Here is a 20,537-nt window from a genome sequence, read left to right on the forward strand (position 1 = left end):
ACATTAGAAGGACTCGGTTTCCACACTTATAAAACGGAGTTATAATCATCAGGTACCTATTTTACATAGGCATTGTGGGGTGGGGTGAAATGAAGCCTACAAAGTGATGTGCAAGGAATCTGGCACACAGCAGGTGCCAATAAAGGCAGAGTCTTGTTACCGTTTTTGTGGTAGTAGTGTTGGCAGTATTATAGTTAAAATGTAACTGCAGGAATTACATGTCATCTCACTGATATGGACCCATTGCTCAAACGCATTTAGAACCTGGAGACTGCCTTGCAACTACAAATCAGTTTAGCTGAGCCATAATCCAAGGAGCACACAGAGCCAAGGGAAAATACAAAGTTCAGTCCTGAGGTGTCACTCGTACTCAGAGTTTCAGAAAAGAAAAGCAAAGTAGCTTAGATTGTAAATTAAAATGTAATGGAATATTTAGATAAATATGGAAACACAATTGAATGGAATGCAAAGTCCACATGGATTTTTCAAATAAAACACCTGACTTCAAAGCCACTTGATGCTTGCGGCAGGCCACTTTGGGCTTTGCAGCTAGAACCTTCCTTTTGCTGTTAGGGGTGGGGGTAGGAGTTGTTAGAAGATTTTGAGAGGCTCTCTCTATGTATTTCCACCAGAAATCACTTATAATTGTATCAAGAAGGAAATTAAGTTGGTTTACCCCACCACCACGTTCCTTATGAATTGGTACCCAGATAAACTACTGATGGTCCTTGAGTTGCAATGGTCTGACTTATGATGTTTTGATTTTATGATAGTGTAAAAGCAACAAGCACTTAGTAAAAACCATACTTCCACTCTTGAATTTGGATATTTTCCTGGACTAGGGATATATGGTATCATCCTCTCTCATGACTCTCGGCAGCTGCGGCTCCCGGGCAGCCACACCATCACGAAAATAAACAGCCAATACACTTATCGCCATTCTGTCCCCATACAACCATTCTGTGTTTCATGTTCAGGACAGTAGCCAAGAAAGTACATGAGATATTCAACACCGTAGTATAAAATGGGCTTCATGTTAGATGATTTTGCCCACCTGCAGGCTCCTGTAATGGTTCTGAGCACATTTAAGGGAGGTGAGGCTAAGCTAGGATGTTTGGTACATGAAGTGTATTAAATGCATTTTCAACTTAAGGTATTTGCCACCTATAATGGGTTTATCAGGTCATAACCCCATTGAAAGTCAGGGAGCTTGGCACTTCTATTTCTGAAAGCCCACAAACCATATGATTAATAATTCATGGTAGAATTTTTTGTCAGGGATAACCCAAGCTTAGGTGTCTAAATTTCCAGAATTCCCTTTTTCCCTTCTTAGGCAAGTGAGAGAATATTAGGCCATCTCCCGTACCTGTTGTGTGCCCCTCTCACGTTCACTACCAGGAACTAACAATCCTCAATTCTACAAGCAAGTATTTTGTACTCAGTATATAAATGACTTGGGATATAGACTTGAACTCGAGGAAAGGAGTGACCAACTTCTCTAAACCTTTCCTGGTCTTGAGTTTCTACCCTGCTGATGAGCCTTCTTCTTTTCCCCGCTCTAGGCTCTTCATCAGCAAAGACTAGAGGAAAGTGGGTTAAGCCACCCAGCAATCCTCTCATTTTGCCAGTGGCAATGCACTGTCTACCCTAATCATGTTCTTCTTGCTCTGAAAGAGTTAAAACCACTTGTTAACTTAGACTTTTTTTACAAGCTTTAGATCATATTTCTTTTTGTATTTTTCCCTGGTAATCTCACTATAGGTTATTTTCCATTAAAAACCCATCATCAAAATTAGCAGAGACACCAGGATATCAAAAATAGACTAAAATTTATGAAATTTCAATGCTTCCTAATAGCTGCTATTCCATGTTTTCTTCCACAATAATCCCATATATTGAGTATAAATGTAAATGTAAATATATATGTTTATATAGACACATACAAATGTAGATAATATAGTTGGGCCTGAACACACATGGACATAAATATTTATTTTGATGGACTGTGGTAAACATTTTTGGTTCAAATGGCGGCAAAGAGACTTCTAACACCTAAGTCTCCTAAATCCTAATCTGTGGCTCTTCCAGTTGGTCTGTAAGCAAGTAGTCATGCGCACACCCTTTAGGACAGGCATCAAGAACTCTTGGAGTGTTTATGTTTCCCTCCCTTAGCCTGAAATTGCTTCTGGTAGTTCTGGAATTGCATTGAACCATACACCTCAGCCCAGGCTCTCATCCCTGACGCTGAAGGCACATCATTGTGCCAAGTACACCGTCAGCCAGGGGACTAGGTTCCAGTTCTGACAATGCCAAGGCTGGACTGTGTGACTCTGGAGAGATACTTAGTGTGTCCTTCAAATAGAATCTAAGCTCCTTACTAGGGCCTCCAAGACCTTAAATAACTCCCAGAGCTCCTGTGAAGAACCTTCCTTCCTCCCTACTCTACTCCTGTCTTTCTGGTCATTGACCAGAAATATGATGGGGCCCTTTGCACTGCTGCCCCCGCTGCCCGACCATCCATAGTGACAGCTGCTTCTCCTTAGCTCAGCAAAAGACTCCAGAGAAGTCTTTCCTGAGCACATTGTATACGGTAGTCCCCCATGATTTTCTATCCTGTTATAGCCCCTATCACATGTGATCTTGCTTATTGTATGGCTCCCTCCTCTACCCTTAAAGGCATGGATTTTGCCATCTTGTTCCTCACTGAGTTACAACTCCTCACATAGTACCTACAACATAATGGACAGTTGATAAACTCTGGATGGATGGATGGATGGATAGATGGATGAACTGAGCATTTTTTTGCCACAGATACACACATCTGAATTTGCCAAAGGACATCAGATCCATAGAGGTAGTGGCCGGCAAGGGGATAGGATAAAGCACTTAATGGAAATGGGTTCCTTGCAAAGATAATGGCAAGTAGTTCTCCAGGTTCACAAGGATAATCTTAAGAGGAACCAATCAAGCCATTCGGCATATAATTTTTTAATGCCTCCTGTATAATTATAGTGTGTTTTCTGGTTATTAAATTAGCACATGTTCACTGGAAAAAAAATACATAAAAACTCAATGAAAAATGGTAAGTAACACTCCAGTTACCTAGGGTAGGCACTCAACATTTTTTTTCCCATTTTATTTATTTTTTTAGCATAACAGTATTCATTGTTTTTGCACAACACCCAGTGCTCCATGCAAAACGTGCCCTCCCCATTACCCACCACCTGTTCCCCCAACCTCCCAGCCCTGACCCTTCAAAACCCTCAGGTTGTTTTCCAGAGTTCATAGTCTCTTATGGTTCGCCTCCCCTTCCAAATTTTTTTTTTAATAAACATATAATGTATTTTTATCCCCAGGGGTACAGGTCTGTGAATCGCCAGGTTTACACACTTCACAGCACTCACGATAGCACATACCCTCCCCAATGTCCATAGCCCCCTCCCCCTCTCCCAATCCCAAGATGGGATTGGGAGGGAGACAAACCATAAATGACTCTTAATCTCACAAAACAAACTGGGGGTTGCTGGGGGGAGGCACTCAACATTTAAGAATACATCCTTCTAGTCTTTTTTCTGATCACCTACTATATGTGTATAGAAACCTATGTACTATACGGGGATGTGTGGGTGATTCAGTCAGTTAAGTGTCTGCCTTTGGCACAGGTCAGGATCCCAGGGTCCTGGGATCGAGCCCCGCATCAAGCTCCCTGCTCAGCCGACACCCTGCTTCTCCCTCTGCCTCCCACTCTCCTTGCTTGTGCGCTCGTTCTCTCTCTCTCTCTCTGCCAAATAAATAAATAAATAAAATATTTTTAAAAAGATTAAATTGATACACTATTTTGTGACATGTTCCTTTCACTTCCCAACATTTTGTAAGCATTTCCCTCTTCAGTTAAATATTCTTTGTCATGATCTTTAAAGATTTCCTAGGATATGAGTATTTAGATTCATCTTTCATTATTAAACACTTCTTTTCAAATTTTTTTGTCATTATACCTAAAACTTCAAAAAATGTAGCTTTTCACAAATATTACTTCTTTCTAACTGCCTTCTTAAAATTCTAAAAGTGAAATACTAGAACACAGGGAATGGGGAATTTTATGAGTGCATACTGCCAAATGATATCATTAAGAAGGGAAGGGCATCACTTTTAACATCCCTTTCACAAGGTCTGAAGCTGTTCCCTCAGCAACTTCCTGAGTGGAGAAGAACATGGAAGAATTTCAAAGAAGAGTTGTGGGGATTTGGTGAAGTCTTCAAATTCAGCGGAGCTAGGATCTAACATGTGGTTTTTGGTATCCAGCATTCATGAGTTCTGAAATCCAGTCCTGTCTGAGTGCAATTCTCTGTATGACCTAAACAAGATTCTTCATGCCTTCTAGAAAGCAACCAGCCAAGGAGGCCCCTCCTTTCCTCTGGCAAAACATAAACCTCTCTCCCATGAGGATGATGAATTGGTCCTAAAACACAGGCTGTCTTGGAAAAGTACTGGTTATCTCTATCATTCTGGGTAATGAGTCTTGTTTAGTTTTCATTTTGAATGGGAAGCTAGGCCTTCATTAAATAACCAGGTGTGACCACTCTACCTCGATAAGAAAGAAGAGAGCAGGGCCACATTCAGCCCTGAAATTCCACTGTCCGCGGGAAAAGAATGTTGGTGGAAATGAAGGCTGTCCTGAGTCATCTACAGGATCGCATGTTTTCCTTAAATGTGTTTAGAAAAGGGGCTCTACCTGGAAAGTGGCAGTATTGATTTCGTTTGTTTGTTTTTTAAGTTCAAAAAATCTTCGCAAGCTTATGGCTTCTAAATCCTAGATCTACAGTAATTCTGCCTGCACATCCCCCCCCCTTCTTTTGAATAAACATTGTGCAATCTGCTGGATTTCTCTATGACTTTTTTTTCATATTTGTGAATCTGTTTGGAAAGAAAAGAAAAAGGAAAAGGGAAAAGAGCCTTCTGTTTTTCATAATGTCTAATCTTTTTCCCCATTGGCATTCACCAGATGTTGCTTTGGACCAGAAGATAAATATTAAAATCTAAGCAAGAACAAAGCGAGCTGTTTACTGGGCAGATTTTTCAGATGTTCTCTCGAACACTTGAAAAGACAGGAGATGCTTTGATATGCAGGCTGCTGGAATCCACAATGGAATGGTCCCTCTAACAAGAGTGGTAGGCCCTAGGGGCCATGTCCACCCAGCCTGCAGTTCCTGATGGTTCCATCTGCCCCCTGACCATGGATTTGTGCAGAAGGTCGGGGAGAAGGGAACAGGATTACCTGAGGAAGAGGCCTGAGAACCATGGGAAGGCTGACTCTGTCCAATGATCTGGTGCAAAGAGGCACTGGGGACTTTCTTCACAAATGTAGAGGTAGGGCCATGACTGGGGCAGTGTCTCTGTCCCCACAGCAACTGTCAAATCACACTGCACATAGCTGCTGCTGGAGGCTTCACAGTTTTCCTCCGCATGTTTCAGGTCACACAGGAAAGCCAAGGATACTGCAGGAAACACTCACCATTAAGTTAGGCAGTAACCACAGAAAGAACTAAAGGCCTGACGCTGTTCTACAAATGCACTTCATGTGTTGTCCCTTGACAGCTAGGAAAATAAAGTTATCGGTTGACTTTTCTTAAACATGCATGATGTACACAAAACATACAAAGAAGAATATAAGTAACATTTTTGTAAAATATGAATCATCATAATAAGAAAAATTCGTATGACTCTACAAGCCAACATAAGCTCTAAAACAACTGTGATACTCTCAAATTTTGTCTCTTCATCAAGCCCATCATCTTCCTCCTCATCCTCAGAAACAACCCCTTGAACTATTTAAATCACTTTTTCACATGGGTTTGTATTCCTAAATGAGAGAATGTTGAGTTTCACTTCGTTTTGAATTTTATGCAATAGAATACATGTCAAATTTTGGACCTGCTTTTTTCCACTCAGTATTACAGTTTCAAGATTTATCAAAGACCATATTATCACATAAAACTTGGAATACATTTTCACTGCTGTTCAAATACTGCATTGTGTAAAATTACTACAGTTTGTCTATTCTCTTATCAATGGACTTTGGCTATTTCCCAGTTTTTGCTACTACAAACACATACTAGATTTCCTCTAGGGTATATGCCTTAAAGAAAATTACTTGTTCATAGGGTAGTTACCAGTTCAACTTTACAAGATAGTGGGATTTTGTTTTCAAAGTGCTTTTGCCATTTTACTATAGTCTACCAACTATGGTCATGAGTTGCCATTACTCCACATAACTGTCAGCACTTGGGATTATCAGACTGTTAATTTTGACAAGTTCAGTACAAATACAATGGCATCCCTTTGCAACCTCAACTTGAATTTGCATTATTACTTCTTAGGTCAAACAGCTTCTTTTTTTTTTTTTTTTAAGATTTTATTTATTTGACAGAGAGAAATCACAGAGAGGCAGGCAGAGAGAGAGGAAGGGAAGCAGGCTCTCCGCTGAGCAGAGAGCCCGATGCGGGACTCGATCCCAGGACCCTGAGATCATGACCTGAGCCGAAGGCAGCGGCTTAACCCACTGAGCCACCCAGGTGCCCTGGTCAAACAGCTTCTTATATGTCAGAACTCATATTTCCTCATGGGTGAAATTCCTCTTCCTGTCATTTGCTCTTTTTTTACACTGAAATGTTTGTCTTTTTCTTATTGATTTGTGCTCTTTATATATTTTGGGTACTAATCCTAGAAGGTTATATGATTACTCATACCTTCTCCAGGTTCTTCTCTTGATGGGATCTATTAATTAACAGAAGCCCTTGATTTTTATGTAATTTTGACAATTAACATTTTATGAAGAAGAAAAGCAATTATTGAAACCACTTGACCTTGAGGCCATTTCTTTCTCAGTCAAGAGATACAACATAAAAAGCATCAACAAGGCAGACTGGCAATTATGTTTAAGAGGAAGATAAACAAGCCTCTACATGAGATGATTAAGGAACTGCTCTGTTTGAAAACCTTAATAAAGTAAAAAAAAGAAAGAAAGAAAAATCCCTCCAGCTTTCTACCTCCACAGTTAACCTGTCAATACAGGTTTGCAACAATACTACCAAGGACTGTGGGCTTGAACCCAGGCTGCTCTACCTACGTCCCAGCACTGCCTGCAGCAAGGGGCACATGAGACAAACACATGTGAGAATGTTTAGTTTTCGGTCACATCCAAATAGTGTTATGGTTGCTGGTACATTCCAGAGCACCTGACACATAGTAGGTTCTCTGTGAACTGAATGTGTTCAGGATGAATTACAGCAATAAAGATGGCTGACAGTAGGACTCTTGGATAGGTAGACAAAACATAAGAACTTTCCAGTTAGCAAGCCCTTGGCCAGACATATGATCAACACCTATTTAAAAAAAAAAAAAAAATGAACTCATTATTGGTGATTAGGTGGATGTAGACTGACAAGTACCCAGGGATCAGAGTTGAAAGTTCTGCCACGAAATTGAATGGTGTGACCTTAATCACTGTAGCTTTTCAAGCCTCGTGGAAAAATTAAAGTTCCCATGAAGAAGTCACTCCATGTAACTCAAGGTACAAATGCAAAAACCATGAACATCAAATATTTTGCTCATTTTTAAAAAAAAATACAAAGTGTTTTCATTTCAGTGAACAAGATGTTTTTAGCAACCCATCATATGAAAGAGTAAAATTCTTCTTTCGTCAGAAGCACAAATGGGAGGGAAAGGTAAAAACAGATGACACCAAAAGCACTTCCTCAGAGCTCCCCCATTACAGCCCCTGCCCCATTGATGAGAGAAAACCCATAAGCAGTGCTGTGGCAGGGGGCCAAGCAAAACAGTAATTAGGGAGGGTGGAGTTCTAGGCCCACATCCACAGCCTAGAATGAGAAACACCACTGTCTTTAGCGTGCAAAGTCACACTAGCGAACAAAAATCAGAGCGTGGGTCAGAATTCAAAGTGACCTTAGTAAATTAGAGAAATTACAGAAATAAACCAAAAACCAAATGAAAATAGTAAGGCAGTAAACCACAGGAAGAAAAAAAAAGAAAACTCATGTAAATATCAGATGAGGAATGCCCAGCTGTGCACAAGCATGTCAGGAAAAAGGAGGAGGAGGAGGAGGAGGAGAAACATCCTTGGAATAATCGTAGCTAACAGTATGATTATAAAGACAGTAAGACAGCGACGTGGTTGTAAAAACAAAGACAGTGCCAGGTTCTATGCAGGCAGTCCTCTGAAGACCCCAAGAGGACCAGAACACAGAGGAGCTGCCTTGTTGGAGGCTTCAAATTAGTGGGGGGAAAGGTAGGAATTCACAGAGGGCTCAGAAGAGAAATGTCAAAATGTTTACTTGTTGACAAGTTTCTGATTCATTCAGTCACCCCAAATTTTGCATTTCTAACAAACTCCCAGGTGCTGCTGCTCCAGCAACAACATTAATATGATATTCTTGGGGCGCCTGGGTGGCTCACTGCATTGAGTGGGCCACTCTTGGTTTTGGCTCGGGTCATGATCTCAGGTCCTGAGATGGAGCCCCACATCAGGATCCACGCTCAGTATGGAGTCTGCTTGAGAATTTCTCTCCCTCTCCCTCTGCCTTTCCCTTTCTCCTTCCCTCTCTCTCTCTGTCTTTCTAAAATAAATAAATAAATCTTTTTTAAAAATATATGATTTTCTCAATAATAATGTAATTCTCAGTAATAATACCCTTGAGAACCACGGTGTTAGGAGGACTAAGATTAATTCAGCATTCTGAAGGGTTGATTAAGTTTGAAAAAAGGAATACGGGGGAGCATCAGTTAAGTAAAGGATGGACTGCTCTGACAATAGCAACTGAGAAACACAGCTAATAGTCCACTTCAAAAATCTTTTGAAATGTAACAGATTCTTAACTAAATTGGTTATATGTAATCCTATCTGAAAGTAGGGGAATTATTAGCAGTTTCTGACAATTAGTGAGACACATCCTGTTTGATCATTTGATGTCCATTATAGACCTACTTTCTAGAAAAAAAAAAAAATACACAAACATACTCAAAATGTTTTATTCCACTCAGGAAGTTGAGAGAATCCATGAATACCATCCTAGGTCTGAAGTAAGAAACCAATAGAGTTAGCTTTCTCAAGTTCTTCTCCATTTTTAGACACTGTAATTAAAAGTCTTTAAAAAGACTTTTTTTTTTAATGAAAGAGGAAAATAAGTCCAATTATCCATTTCCCAAGTAAATGAGCCACTCTTGCACAATCAGTGGGTGTTTGGTGTCACCTAGTGGCCATTTTCAGAGTTACAGCTTCCTGTTTTCTGTTTTCCTTTTTTAAAAATCAAGGCATTTTGAGAAGTCCGTTTCTAAACTTAAATCAAATCTTTTAAAATATAACAATTTCTATTGCTCTTCTTGTAGGAGTTGTCAAACTTCCAATATCACAATTTACCTTCCCTGAAAACCTCAATGATTTTTATTCTGTACTTCTAATTGAAATTGTCTTGACATAATACCAAGGAGCTTTTAAAAGTAAATTAACTTAAGCTGTGTATGTGTGAAAGCCTTTTTAAAAGACTGTAGCAGTATTAGTGAAATATTGGAACCTAGAAATATGGATTCTTGGTTTTCTGTTTCCAGAATAAAATTCATTTATTCTTTCATCAAGCATTAATTTTGCATGTTCCCTGTGCCAGCCCTGGTCTACGCACAGGAGGGAGAGTGGAGAAGGAAAGAGGCAACGTCTTAAACTTAAATCTTCCACTGTATCTTAAGTTTCTTATTGTGGAATCTCCAGTGGAATAGATCTCTCTTCCATAAGGCTCTGCTTATATATAGGGTGGTAATAGGAAACTCCATTTCTAGTTTGTATTTTTTTTTCTAGTTTGTATTTTAAACAAGGATCATCACTCTATTTCTCTCTCTCTCCCCCTTCCCTTCCTCCTCCTTCCCCTTCTTGGATAAGACAATCTAATGTAAACTGCCATCACCAGTTACACATTGTGGAATTTTTGTCCAAGCTCAGATAGTGATGCTTTGATCATTTTGTAAATCCTTCACTCACACTCAAGTTGCAGACACAAGTTAAGAATATCATCAAAAGCACTCTTCTGAAAGCACATGCACAAATTGTTTCTAAGTGCATAGGTACAAAATCTATGATGGCACAAACAAGTTCATCACCTGGCTAAGCTGGTCCTCTAGTGATAATGGCAATTGCTTCCCTGTGACTTTTTTCTGAAGCTCAAAGGGTGATCACCCATTGTTAGAATGGGATTATCAAAGTTTTGTACCTTTCTCTCTAACAAAGACACAGCTTCCTACACCTCAATTTACACAACACTGTGATGCTTCAAGCAATGAGAGATCATGGTGTTCTACTGAGTAAATACCTGGGCATTACAGAATGAGAGGGCGGTGTTCATGTTGGTTCTTTCACCTCTAACAAGAATTCCAGAACTGGGCACACCAGGCAAATATGTAAGAGATATCCAGCTCGCTGCTCTGATCCTTATGCTAGTACTTCCAAGAAGCAGAAGTTTTCACAGTTCCACCTCAGAACAAGGCTGAGACTGTCTTCCCCATGATGTCTAAGGCTGTTGTTGAAACTAATATTCAGAACTTACAATTACTTTCTCCATCATTGTACGACAACCATCAAGAACACGGGTGATAAATTTCCCATTGCCGTGAATATGACAAAGGTGACTACAAACCCTTTTAATAGGCAGTCCCATTTTAGATGGGGAACAGAAAAATCCTCTTTCCAAGAACACATAGAAAAACTGAGAGTCAGTACAGCATTGATTACAAAAATGCAGTTAACCAGAGAATATCATTTTTAGATACACTCTTAAAATATATATATATATGTGGCATTTGTACAGACCATCCAGGGGCGGGACCAAGCAGCTGAAGGCTGACACTGTAACGTTAGCCAAGACCTGGCAGGGAGCGCCACACACAGCAGCTGAGATGTTCCCTGGAGAAAATCCTCCTCCGAACACATGCACAAGGCTTCCACCCAAGCAGCCTTCAAAACAAAACACAAGTTCATGATTACAGATGCAAATCTCTCTTTCTTTACTTAACTCAAAATTCAGACCTATGCTTTCTTGCTGCCCCGTCATTCCTTTTAAGCCCTCTAGAATCTACACAATTGTCTCTAGGTTCTGACCTCCTTAACATTTTCCCACTAAGCTCTGGCCTCCAGAGCTTGGAGTCCTTGTTCTGTCAGATTCCCATCATATTCAACAATCTATTAAAAATGTAATGACTTTGGGGGTGCCTGGGTGGCTCAGTCCTTAAACGGCTATCTTCAGCTCAGGTCATGATCCCAGGATCCTGGGATCAAGCCCTGCATTGGGCTCCCTGTTCGGCAGGAAGCGAGCTTTTCCCTCAGCCACTCTGCCTGTTTGTGTTCCCTCTCTCACTGTGTATCTCTCTGTCAAATAAATAAATAAAATCTTTCCAGAAAAATGTAATGACTTTTATAGAGATAAGTAATGCTTATTTATAATTCTTACATTTTTTTATACCAAAGAGTATACAACGAAAGTAAAAGTTCCACTAAACCACCTAGCTCACGCCCCAGAGGTGGCCACATTTGGTTTCTTGTGACTCCTTCCAGAATTTTTTGAGCATCTCTATTTTTATACAAATATATTTTCTCTAAGGGCACCTGGGTGGCTCAGTCAGTTAAGTGTCTGACTCTTTTTTTTTAATATTTTATTTATCTGACAGAGAGAAATCACAACTAGGCAGAGAGGCAAGCAGAGAGAGAGGAGGAAGCAGGCTCCCCACAGAGCAGAGGGCCCAATGCGGGGCTCGACCCCAGGACCCTGGGATCATGACCTGAGCCGAAGGCAGAGACTTTAACCCACTGAGCCACCCAGGCACCCCTAAGTGTCTGACTCTTGATCTCAGCTCAGGTCTTAATCTCACAGTCATGAGTTCGAGCCCCATGTTGGCCTCCACACTGGGCATGGAGCCTACTTAAAAAAAAAAAAAAAAAAAAAAAAAAACTTTCTATACATATTCTTCTACTTGATTTTTTCATTAAAGATACAGCATATACAATTTCCCAACTACGTGTACATGTATGCACACTACTTAGAATTCCATTATATGCCACAATTTATTTAGCAATTTTCTTATTGTTTCTTTCCTTATTTCACCTCTCTTGCTATAATTAATGGTGCTGAGGAATTATACATTTATTTGCATAAAACTGCTGCGAACCGTTAGAAGTGGGATTTCTAGGTCAAATGAAAATAAGGTTTTAGATTTGATGGATATGGTCAAATTTCTCTCCAAAATAATGTTGTACCAGTATACCGGCACTACAGGGCAGCACCTGGCTCTGATGGGTGAAAGTATGACCATTCTAAACAAACACCATGTTTTGCTTCAGTCTGAGAACCAAAAAAGGTCAATGTCACCTGGACTTTCAGATATGTGGCCACCTCTAGTCCACATGAGAGTGTCTACACTTCCAGTGTCTACTGTCCTCAGGTCAAGACTCGGTGGTTCCTACAGTCGCCTCACAAACCCAAGAAGAACATTTTGCTTAGGAGGCATTTCACAGCCCTGCTCTCTCATTAAAAAAAAAAACAACTTAGAATCATTGAAGGAAGGGACATGAGAGCATCCAGCCCAAATCCCTTTATCTGTAGAAAATGTACCCAGCTAAATTACTAACACACTTAGGACCAAAATCCCAATACCTATAGCATTCCACCCAGCCAAGGCCAGACAAATTTGTTCTAAGAACTGGCTTGGCTAAAACTATGGGAAGAGCCTAGACATCCATCAACAGATGAATGGATAAAGATGTGTGATATATATACACATACATACATACATACATATACAGTGGAATATTATGCAGCCATCAAAAATGGTATCTTGCCATTGGCAATGATGAGGATGGAACTAGAAGGTATTGTGCTAAGTGAAATAAGTCAATCAGAGGAAGACAATTATCATATGATCTCTCTGATATGAGGAACTTGAGAAATAGGATGGAGGATCATAAGGGAAGGGAGGGGAAAATCAAACAGGAAGAAACTAGGAAGGGAGACAAACTATAAGAGACTCTTACCCTCAGGAATAAGCTGAGGGTTGCTGGGGGGTGAGGGGCAGAAGGATGGTGTGTCTGGGTGATGGACATCGGGGAGGGTATGTGCTATGGTGAGTGCTGTGAATTGTGTAAGACTGATGAATCACAGACCTATACCCCTGAAGCAAATAATACATCATATATTAATTTTTTAAAAAAAATTGACTTGGCTAGCACTTCATCAGTGTAAGACTCAGCTCCCATAATTTCCTCTGTACTTTCTGCATCACGGTCAAATTTGAGTTGTCTCAAGTGCAGTAGGGAGCTATCTGAACAGAAAACAAAACCATCACTGGAAGAAAAGGCAGGGCAAATTTCAGTATATCTATCTAAAAGGAGAAAACAGTTCACCCAACGCAATCATACTATGTAATTGGCCTCTTATTGCTGGGTTATAGATTCATCTGTGAAATAATTCCAAAATGATAAAAGTTAATGATATTTAGTAAGTTTAAAATAAGTCAGGTTGGCATAGACATCTAAAAAGAGATGAAGGTACCCATGTACTACTTACTTGATCAAATTATGAGCTCTTCGAGATGGAACTATTGAAGACCCAAATTAAATCAGGTTAAGGAATCAAATTAAAATAAAATCACACTTCTGGAATCTGCACAAATTCCTTGATTAAAAAAAAGAAAACCTCATACAGGGGCATGCCAAAGACAAGTTTTAGGAGGAAACGGGGACTGCAGGAGGTCAATCAGGCTTCTCTCTCCTTCCATCTTTCAGAATGCAACTGATTTCCTACCTTTTACAGTGGATTACATTAAAAAAAGAGAGAGAGATCTGTCTTATTTGCTTGACTTACCGAAGTTCTCAGTCACTGCCGAAATAGTGACTGTGGATGTGAAGACCAGGATGGAAGAGGCCCACCCTCTCATGCGGTCGTACCCCCTTACTGGGTAGTCCCCAGCAGGAAGGGCTGGGACCACACAATGGAGAACCGTGTGGTTGCCAGAGACACCCACACAGGGTGACATCCCAACAAAAATGTCAACATTCTCAGCTCCTGAGACCTGGGCCACCACAAAGGTTAAGACGTTATCAGTCTGAGAAATAGAGAGTAACTGTGGGGTGAAGGCATTGCTGTACTCAATGACTCCCATCCAGTATGAAAGTCCATCTACCTCGATGACCAGGCCCCCAGAGCCATTTCCTGCAGGAACAATGCACTGGATGAACTTGGAGCTGATGCTCACTGTCAGGCAGGCCTGCTGTCCAATGAAGACTAGTGTGCTGTTCTCTCCGCGCAAAGCTGTGCCCTCCATGGACAAGACGCTTCCACCATGGATGCTGAAATTCTTGGGGAAATAATGAGACACTTCAGGCAAAATGTGAAAGTGCCTGGAAACATTACCAAAACAAGCATATCCAATTCGTGTATAAAAAACGGATACATGGTGGAGTCCTGGGGTCAAGTCACTTATCTGGCATGCCACATGGCTTGCATTAAAGAAAGTTACAACACAGGGGAGGTGATTATCCACAAACACCATTGGCTCATCTTTTGTGATGTCTAACTTCTGACCCCTAATCAGCACTATGGTCAGAGACCCACTGATGTTAGTGGTCAAGGAGTCCACGATGGGAGTTGTTTCTTCCTGCAAGAAAAGAGTGCAAGGGCCCTGACACTCACTGGGTAGCCCATTCACCAAGACGGTGACGTTCAGGGTGAAGGAAGCATTAGGCAAGGGGTCGTCCACTCGGTTAATCTGGCAGAGGACTGTCTGGTCCCCCAAGCTCAAAATCACACAAGTAAATGGACCCGAAAGGTGCACTTGAACTGACCTCTTCCTAGAGTTGAGAGCCAGCCCCCTCACTGTGAGTACGGTCCCACCACAAGCAGACCCACGTGTTGGGAAGATGGCCGTTATCCGGGGTGTCATCACAAACTGTTGGGGCACAGCAGACACGTTAGAAAACCCCATCTGCTTTTGACGTACTTGGAGAGGATAGGTGCCCGCCTCCAAACTGTGAAGAGGAAAGGAGCACCCAGACAGGCTCATGTTGCTCCATAAAGACTGCATTTCCAGATCACAGTGTAAGACCCCCAGAAGGATCACTGAGTTGGGGACGTTATTTCCTTCCACGGAGAGCCTCAGGCTGCTATTGGTCATTTCTCCTCGCACAGCAGTGACCACTGGTGTCCTTGCTGCTTCATACATGAAGGTAAAGCCCTTCCCCACCAGGCTGGGTAAGGGTCCTCGGGCAAAGGACGCATTGCCAACCCAGACCTCCACGGGGGTTGGGACATCAGGAACATCTGCATCGGGCAGCAGAGCTGTGGGTGGGGTCTCACACCAGATGACAGTGTCTGTTGAGTTCACGACATCACAGGTCCGATTACCCACAAGCACCCACACCAGATCAGGGTCCCTGCTGAACCCTATTCCTGAGACGGTAAGGATGGTTCCACCTAAAGCATGAACATCAAAAAGAACACTTACAAGCTGATATTCAGAACGAGGAACTCACGGCACCTATGCAAACCCCAGGGCAGTTTAAGCGGAAGTTGGGGTGTTGAAACCTCAGCGACTTCCACTCACCCCAGCAATGTTATATTTGTGATCATTTTGGCAGTGTTAGATGGGCTACAATTCACATAATAGTAAAACAGTGTAAATTGTTATATAGAGGAAGGATGCTTACAATACTTCAGACAAAAATGTTCAAATATATTTCTAGATCCTAGAAGCCACTTCTATCAATTTAGACACTAACGAAAAATCTCATTTATGGAAGTGTTCTTGTCACTGCTATGTTCCCTGGCATGTCAATCTGTAATAATATTTTCTAGGATTATTATGTAGAGAAAGTATATGTGTAACATCTATGTTAATGGAATATCAAATTCCTTAGTCTTCTTGTCATTCACCATATGATGATCTCACATATTCCCTATTATTCTATATGTTACAATGTTGAGTGTTCGGTATATACTCAACATATGCACTGATAAAAAATGTCATTTCTTTTTTTTTTTTTATTTGACAGAGAGAAATCACAAGTAGGCAGAGAGAGACGATGAAGCAGGCTCCCCGCGGAGCAGAGAGCCCGATGTGGGGCTTGATCCCAGGACCCTGGGATCATGACCTGAGCCAAAGGCAGAGGCTTTAACCCACTGAGCCACCCAGGAGCCCCAAAAATGTCATTTCTTGAAGTATGACACTTATCTTCTGTATTATTCTATGTGATAGTCGAAAGGTCCATGTATTATGTAGGCTAATGTCTGTGTGTGTGCATGTGCATATTCTGAGATATCTCAAGAGCCATCGAAATATCGAAACATTCTTGTGATCCTGCTGCTCTATACCTAGCCTTTGTCTCTCTAGCTGAGGGACACTCAAGCCCCATCTTCAGGACAGGGCTAGAGCAAGACACCTCATATCAAGACCAAACCTGCGGTCTAGGCAAACAACTTTAAAAGGGATTTTACTATACTCCAAAAGAATAACGCTCCACGTTTTGCATGGAGCACTGGGTGTTGTGCAAAAAGAATGAATACTGTTACACTGAAAAAAAAAAATATTATTAGTATATTAAAAAAAAAAAAAAAAAAAAAGCTTTCTCCAAAGAATAACGCTCTATTGCACACATTACCACAACGGTGATCTACATGCAGATCTACAGCTTTCCCTTTTTTTCTAAAAATGACCAGTTTTCCAGATTTTCCTGTCTTGCCTTTATGTCTCCTATATTGACATTTGCGTTTCTAACTCCTTATGGGTCCTTCCTCTGCACCCTCAGAGGAAAGAGAAGACACCAGACTCATTCTTTCTCTCCTACCCCCTCCCAGGATCTAAAGGGATAACCTGGGATGCTCTTCCTAATATCCTCTTTCTAATATCCTCTAGAGATGTGCTATCCACTGGATGTTTCAGCCTCTTTTCATTAGAAAAACAAAACCGGGCATATCTTCTTGTCATAAAAACTCATTTCCTGAGCTCACGGGAGCTCACTGGTTTCCACACTCTTCAAAGTACATCACTCAGTTCCCAGAGCACAAGGAGAGCTCCTCTCCCTGCTGCCCCATCTCTGGTCTCACTGGTTCAAATCCAGGAAGAAAGTCTGAATATCCAGCGAGCAGGCCTGCCGAGCAAATGATATGAGAGACTCTCACCCAGAAGGGACCCGCAGCAAGGCTCAATGCTGAAAACTTCTGTGACATACTGGATGTGAAGATCAACCCTGCAGAGAACAGGGAGAAGGTTATAAAATAACTGAGTCAGAAAGAGAGAAAGGGAGGAGCAAGAGAGAGAGACCCAGGTATTGGGGAGAGAAGCACAGATCCAGGGAGTAGCTATAGAGAGCTGGTGTGAATGGCATCACCTCACAGAGGAAAAAAAAAAAAAAGGACACCGTGGGGAGAAAATGTTGTGTGGGACATTTTCCTGGGCCAACACCTTGTGGTGGCATCAGCCCCATACAGTTTAGATAACTTTCTGGAATGAGGAGAGGGAACTTTTGGAGAAATACAAGGCAGAGGGACTTTGGGGCAAAAAGGATCTGAGCTTGGACAATTATTTTACGTCATTTATTCAAAGCCCTAGACACAATCTTATTAAAGGTCTTCTTTAGTCACAGACTTTAATTAAAGCACAGAATAGTCCCCCAACACATATAAATGCTCACCCCATCCCACCTTAACTAAAAGCCATGACATCCTAGTTCCAGTAAGTTCTCTCTTCCCCAACTAATAAGCCTAAACATTGCCCTTGGACTGGTCTTGAGAGTGAATCACCCCTATAGGGTCTCTAAGATTTCTTCAACCTGTAGGACTCCCGTGTGTTTATCTCCTGATTTCAAAAGTGGGGGGAAAGCGAAGACCTAACTCAAAGCCAGAATTCCTCAAATGAATCACTAGACCATGCAAGAGATCTCAAATGAAGGGCAAACCTCCACCTTACCATCGTGAGCGAATGCTGACCCCATTGATGGAGATGGAGATTCTGTGGAGGCCAGGGGGCAACGGGGGCAGCACCACCTCCAGGCTGTGGGGCATCTGCACACAAGCCGGAACTAGAGTGTCCTGAACGTGAACTTCCACATCCAAATCAGAGTAGTTCCCCAGCGGTGCCATTCTGATGGAAAGGGTCTCACCTCCTGCGTTGAAAAGAATCCGTTAACCTCTGGCATGTGTTTGCGGCCTCAACCGCTTATGCACTCTATAGCTATCTTTCGGGATGAACTATACGGCCAGCCCTGTGCACACCACCCTAACTGAGCACTTCAAAACCAGCTGAATTGTTTCCATAAAGCTTCAAGCAACTCCTATGATCATAGAGCCACTGACCATGATCTCAAGGCATTAAAAATCAAAATTGTCTGGTCAATTGTATGCCAGAGGCACTAACTTAACTAACTTAACTAACTTAACTAACTTAACTCCATTCAAAAGCAAATCAAGATGCAAAGACAAATCAAGGGGTGATTTGGGGGATGATGGTCTTCACAACCAGCAGCCAGCACCCCAAGTTTTTTAAAGATGTATTTATTTATTTTTGAGAGAGAAAAAGAGAGTATGTGCACAGGTGTGTGCCTGAGCAGTGGGAGGGGCAGAGGGAGAGGAAGAGAGATAACTGTGAGCACACCCCCTACTGAGTGTGGAGCCTGACTCAGGGCTCAATCTTGGGACCCTAAGATCATGACTTGAGCCAAAACCAAGGTCGGGCACTTAGATGATAGAGCCACCCAGGCGCTACCCCCACAAGTCATTTCCTTTAACTTCTTCTTTCCTGCTGAGTGGAGTCTAAAGCTATACTTGGGGTTCATTGAACCCCTTAATAATGTTGTGTAGGATTGCAGCTCCACAGTGCACCAACCACTTAAACACGGGCCATCCCATTTCGCCCTTATACTGTCCTCATGGCATATGCAGAGCAGGGAGGAGCACTGGCATTTAGCTTTTGAGGAAAAAAAGGTCTAGCAGCCAATATTTAATAGCTACTTAAGGGAAATAACAAGGCCTAAGTCCAGTCCTCTCTTATATTTCAATACATTTGCAGTTAAATTAGCAACTTTACTAAAATGCCATGTGTGCTATTGACCCTTGAATTCAATTCCTTTTATCTTAAATAGTTATTGAGTACCATGAAGAAGATGTCACAAAAGGCAGAAAAATAAGTTAAACACAGACCAGGCCATCGAAGAGACCTCAAAGGTAGTAAAAGAGGTATTAAAAGAGCTTCAATACAAGACACACTGTAAGAGGTGAAAATCAAGCAATGGGCTTGTTCTAGCCACAGCAACATTCTGAAGAATCAAGAAAGACTTCACAGGCAAGATGGTGCTTGAAATTATATATGAAAAATAAATCACAAGAGGAAGTGATAAACAATAGGGGGTTTACAATTCAATTCTAAAAACTTCACACTGTAACCCAAAGTCTTTTATATCAGTTTCTCATTTAATCATCCAATATCCATGGCTTGGAGAGAAGGAAAGAGAATTGAGTGACTCTCTGGAAGACCAGATACATGTACATAGTCAGGGACTCTATGGGACTAGGTCAAGTTGATGGTGGATATATGACTAAAGACCAAGAAAGCAATCCTAAGGGGTCTTTACCTAATTCAAAAGGCAGCAGAGACCTCCAATGGTTTCTAAGCAAGGAAAGGATGCGATTGAAGCATTCTTCCAGTCTATTAGATTAACTGGAAAGAGAGGGGAGGAGAAATCTAATCTTCAGACAACAAGAGCCAGAAACCAAGCATGCAATGGCGAGAATGGAAATAAATACACATACCTCTCCTGTGTCTCAAAGAAATGCAACTCAGGCTAAAGCATCTCTAAAACACCTTTAGCTGCTACCTTTTGAGAACTACAGAGCTAGCCATTACATAACAGCACTACCAATCAGGCGAGGAGGAGAAGAGGCTACTTGAAAGAGAAAAGTCAAAGACAAAGGTTCTGGGGTGTTGGGAAGACTGACTCTACATTCAAATCCTTGTTCCACCATTTTCCTACCCATGTGAGTTTGGATGACTCACTTTGGGTTCTCACAGCCTTGGATTTTTCATCAGCAAGATGGTAACAAAACCCACCTTGCCGTAAGGATTAAGTTAGACAACCTAGGACAGTCTCTCGTACAGTACATCATTCAAAAGCCCTCCATTAACTTCATTTTCTGTCTTGCTGCATTCCCTCTTTACTTCTTCATGTCTTCCCATACTCATTTCTACTGTGAAGTCTGAAGCTTCAGTGTAGTGACTTTGAAGGATTTCAGGGTTGAGCAAGAAAAAAAGATATGACCATGAGGAGGCAGGAACACACAAAAAAAATGAGTTTTATATGGGTGGTCCTTTGACAGGTTTGCATGGCTACCAAAATCTCACAGCATGAGACCTTCCCGAGACAACAATAGGAGACCACTACCTGGAAGGGTAGGAAGGCCAGGGAACTCCCCGGGGAAGAGAGGGAGTTATATGTTTAG

The 20,537-nt window shown here is 41.5% G+C and overlaps 1 protein-coding gene across 1 annotated transcript in view; it reads right to left on the reverse strand.

Annotated features, from left to right (window-relative positions):
* The window catches only part of LOC123941759 (fibrocystin), a 361,193-nt gene that overhangs the window by 271,498 nt on the left and 69,158 nt on the right, over nucleotides 1-20,537 (reverse strand). The window contains exons 30-34 of the mRNA XM_046005454.1: nucleotides 18,013-18,208; nucleotides 17,226-17,293; nucleotides 13,914-15,521; nucleotides 10,871-11,014; nucleotides 5,276-5,495 (exon numbers count right to left, since the gene is read on the reverse strand). Of these exons, the coding sequence (XP_045861410.1) occupies nucleotides 5,276-5,495; nucleotides 10,871-11,014; nucleotides 13,914-15,521; nucleotides 17,226-17,293; nucleotides 18,013-18,208 (2,236 nt within the window). The remainder of the gene's footprint in view (nucleotides 1-5,275; nucleotides 5,496-10,870; nucleotides 11,015-13,913; nucleotides 15,522-17,225; nucleotides 17,294-18,012; nucleotides 18,209-20,537) is intronic.

Source organism: Meles meles, chromosome 5 (assembly GCF_922984935.1).
Source record: "Meles meles chromosome 5, mMelMel3.1 paternal haplotype, whole genome shotgun sequence".
In the NCBI taxonomy this organism is placed as follows: domain Eukaryota; kingdom Metazoa; phylum Chordata; class Mammalia; order Carnivora; family Mustelidae; genus Meles; species Meles meles.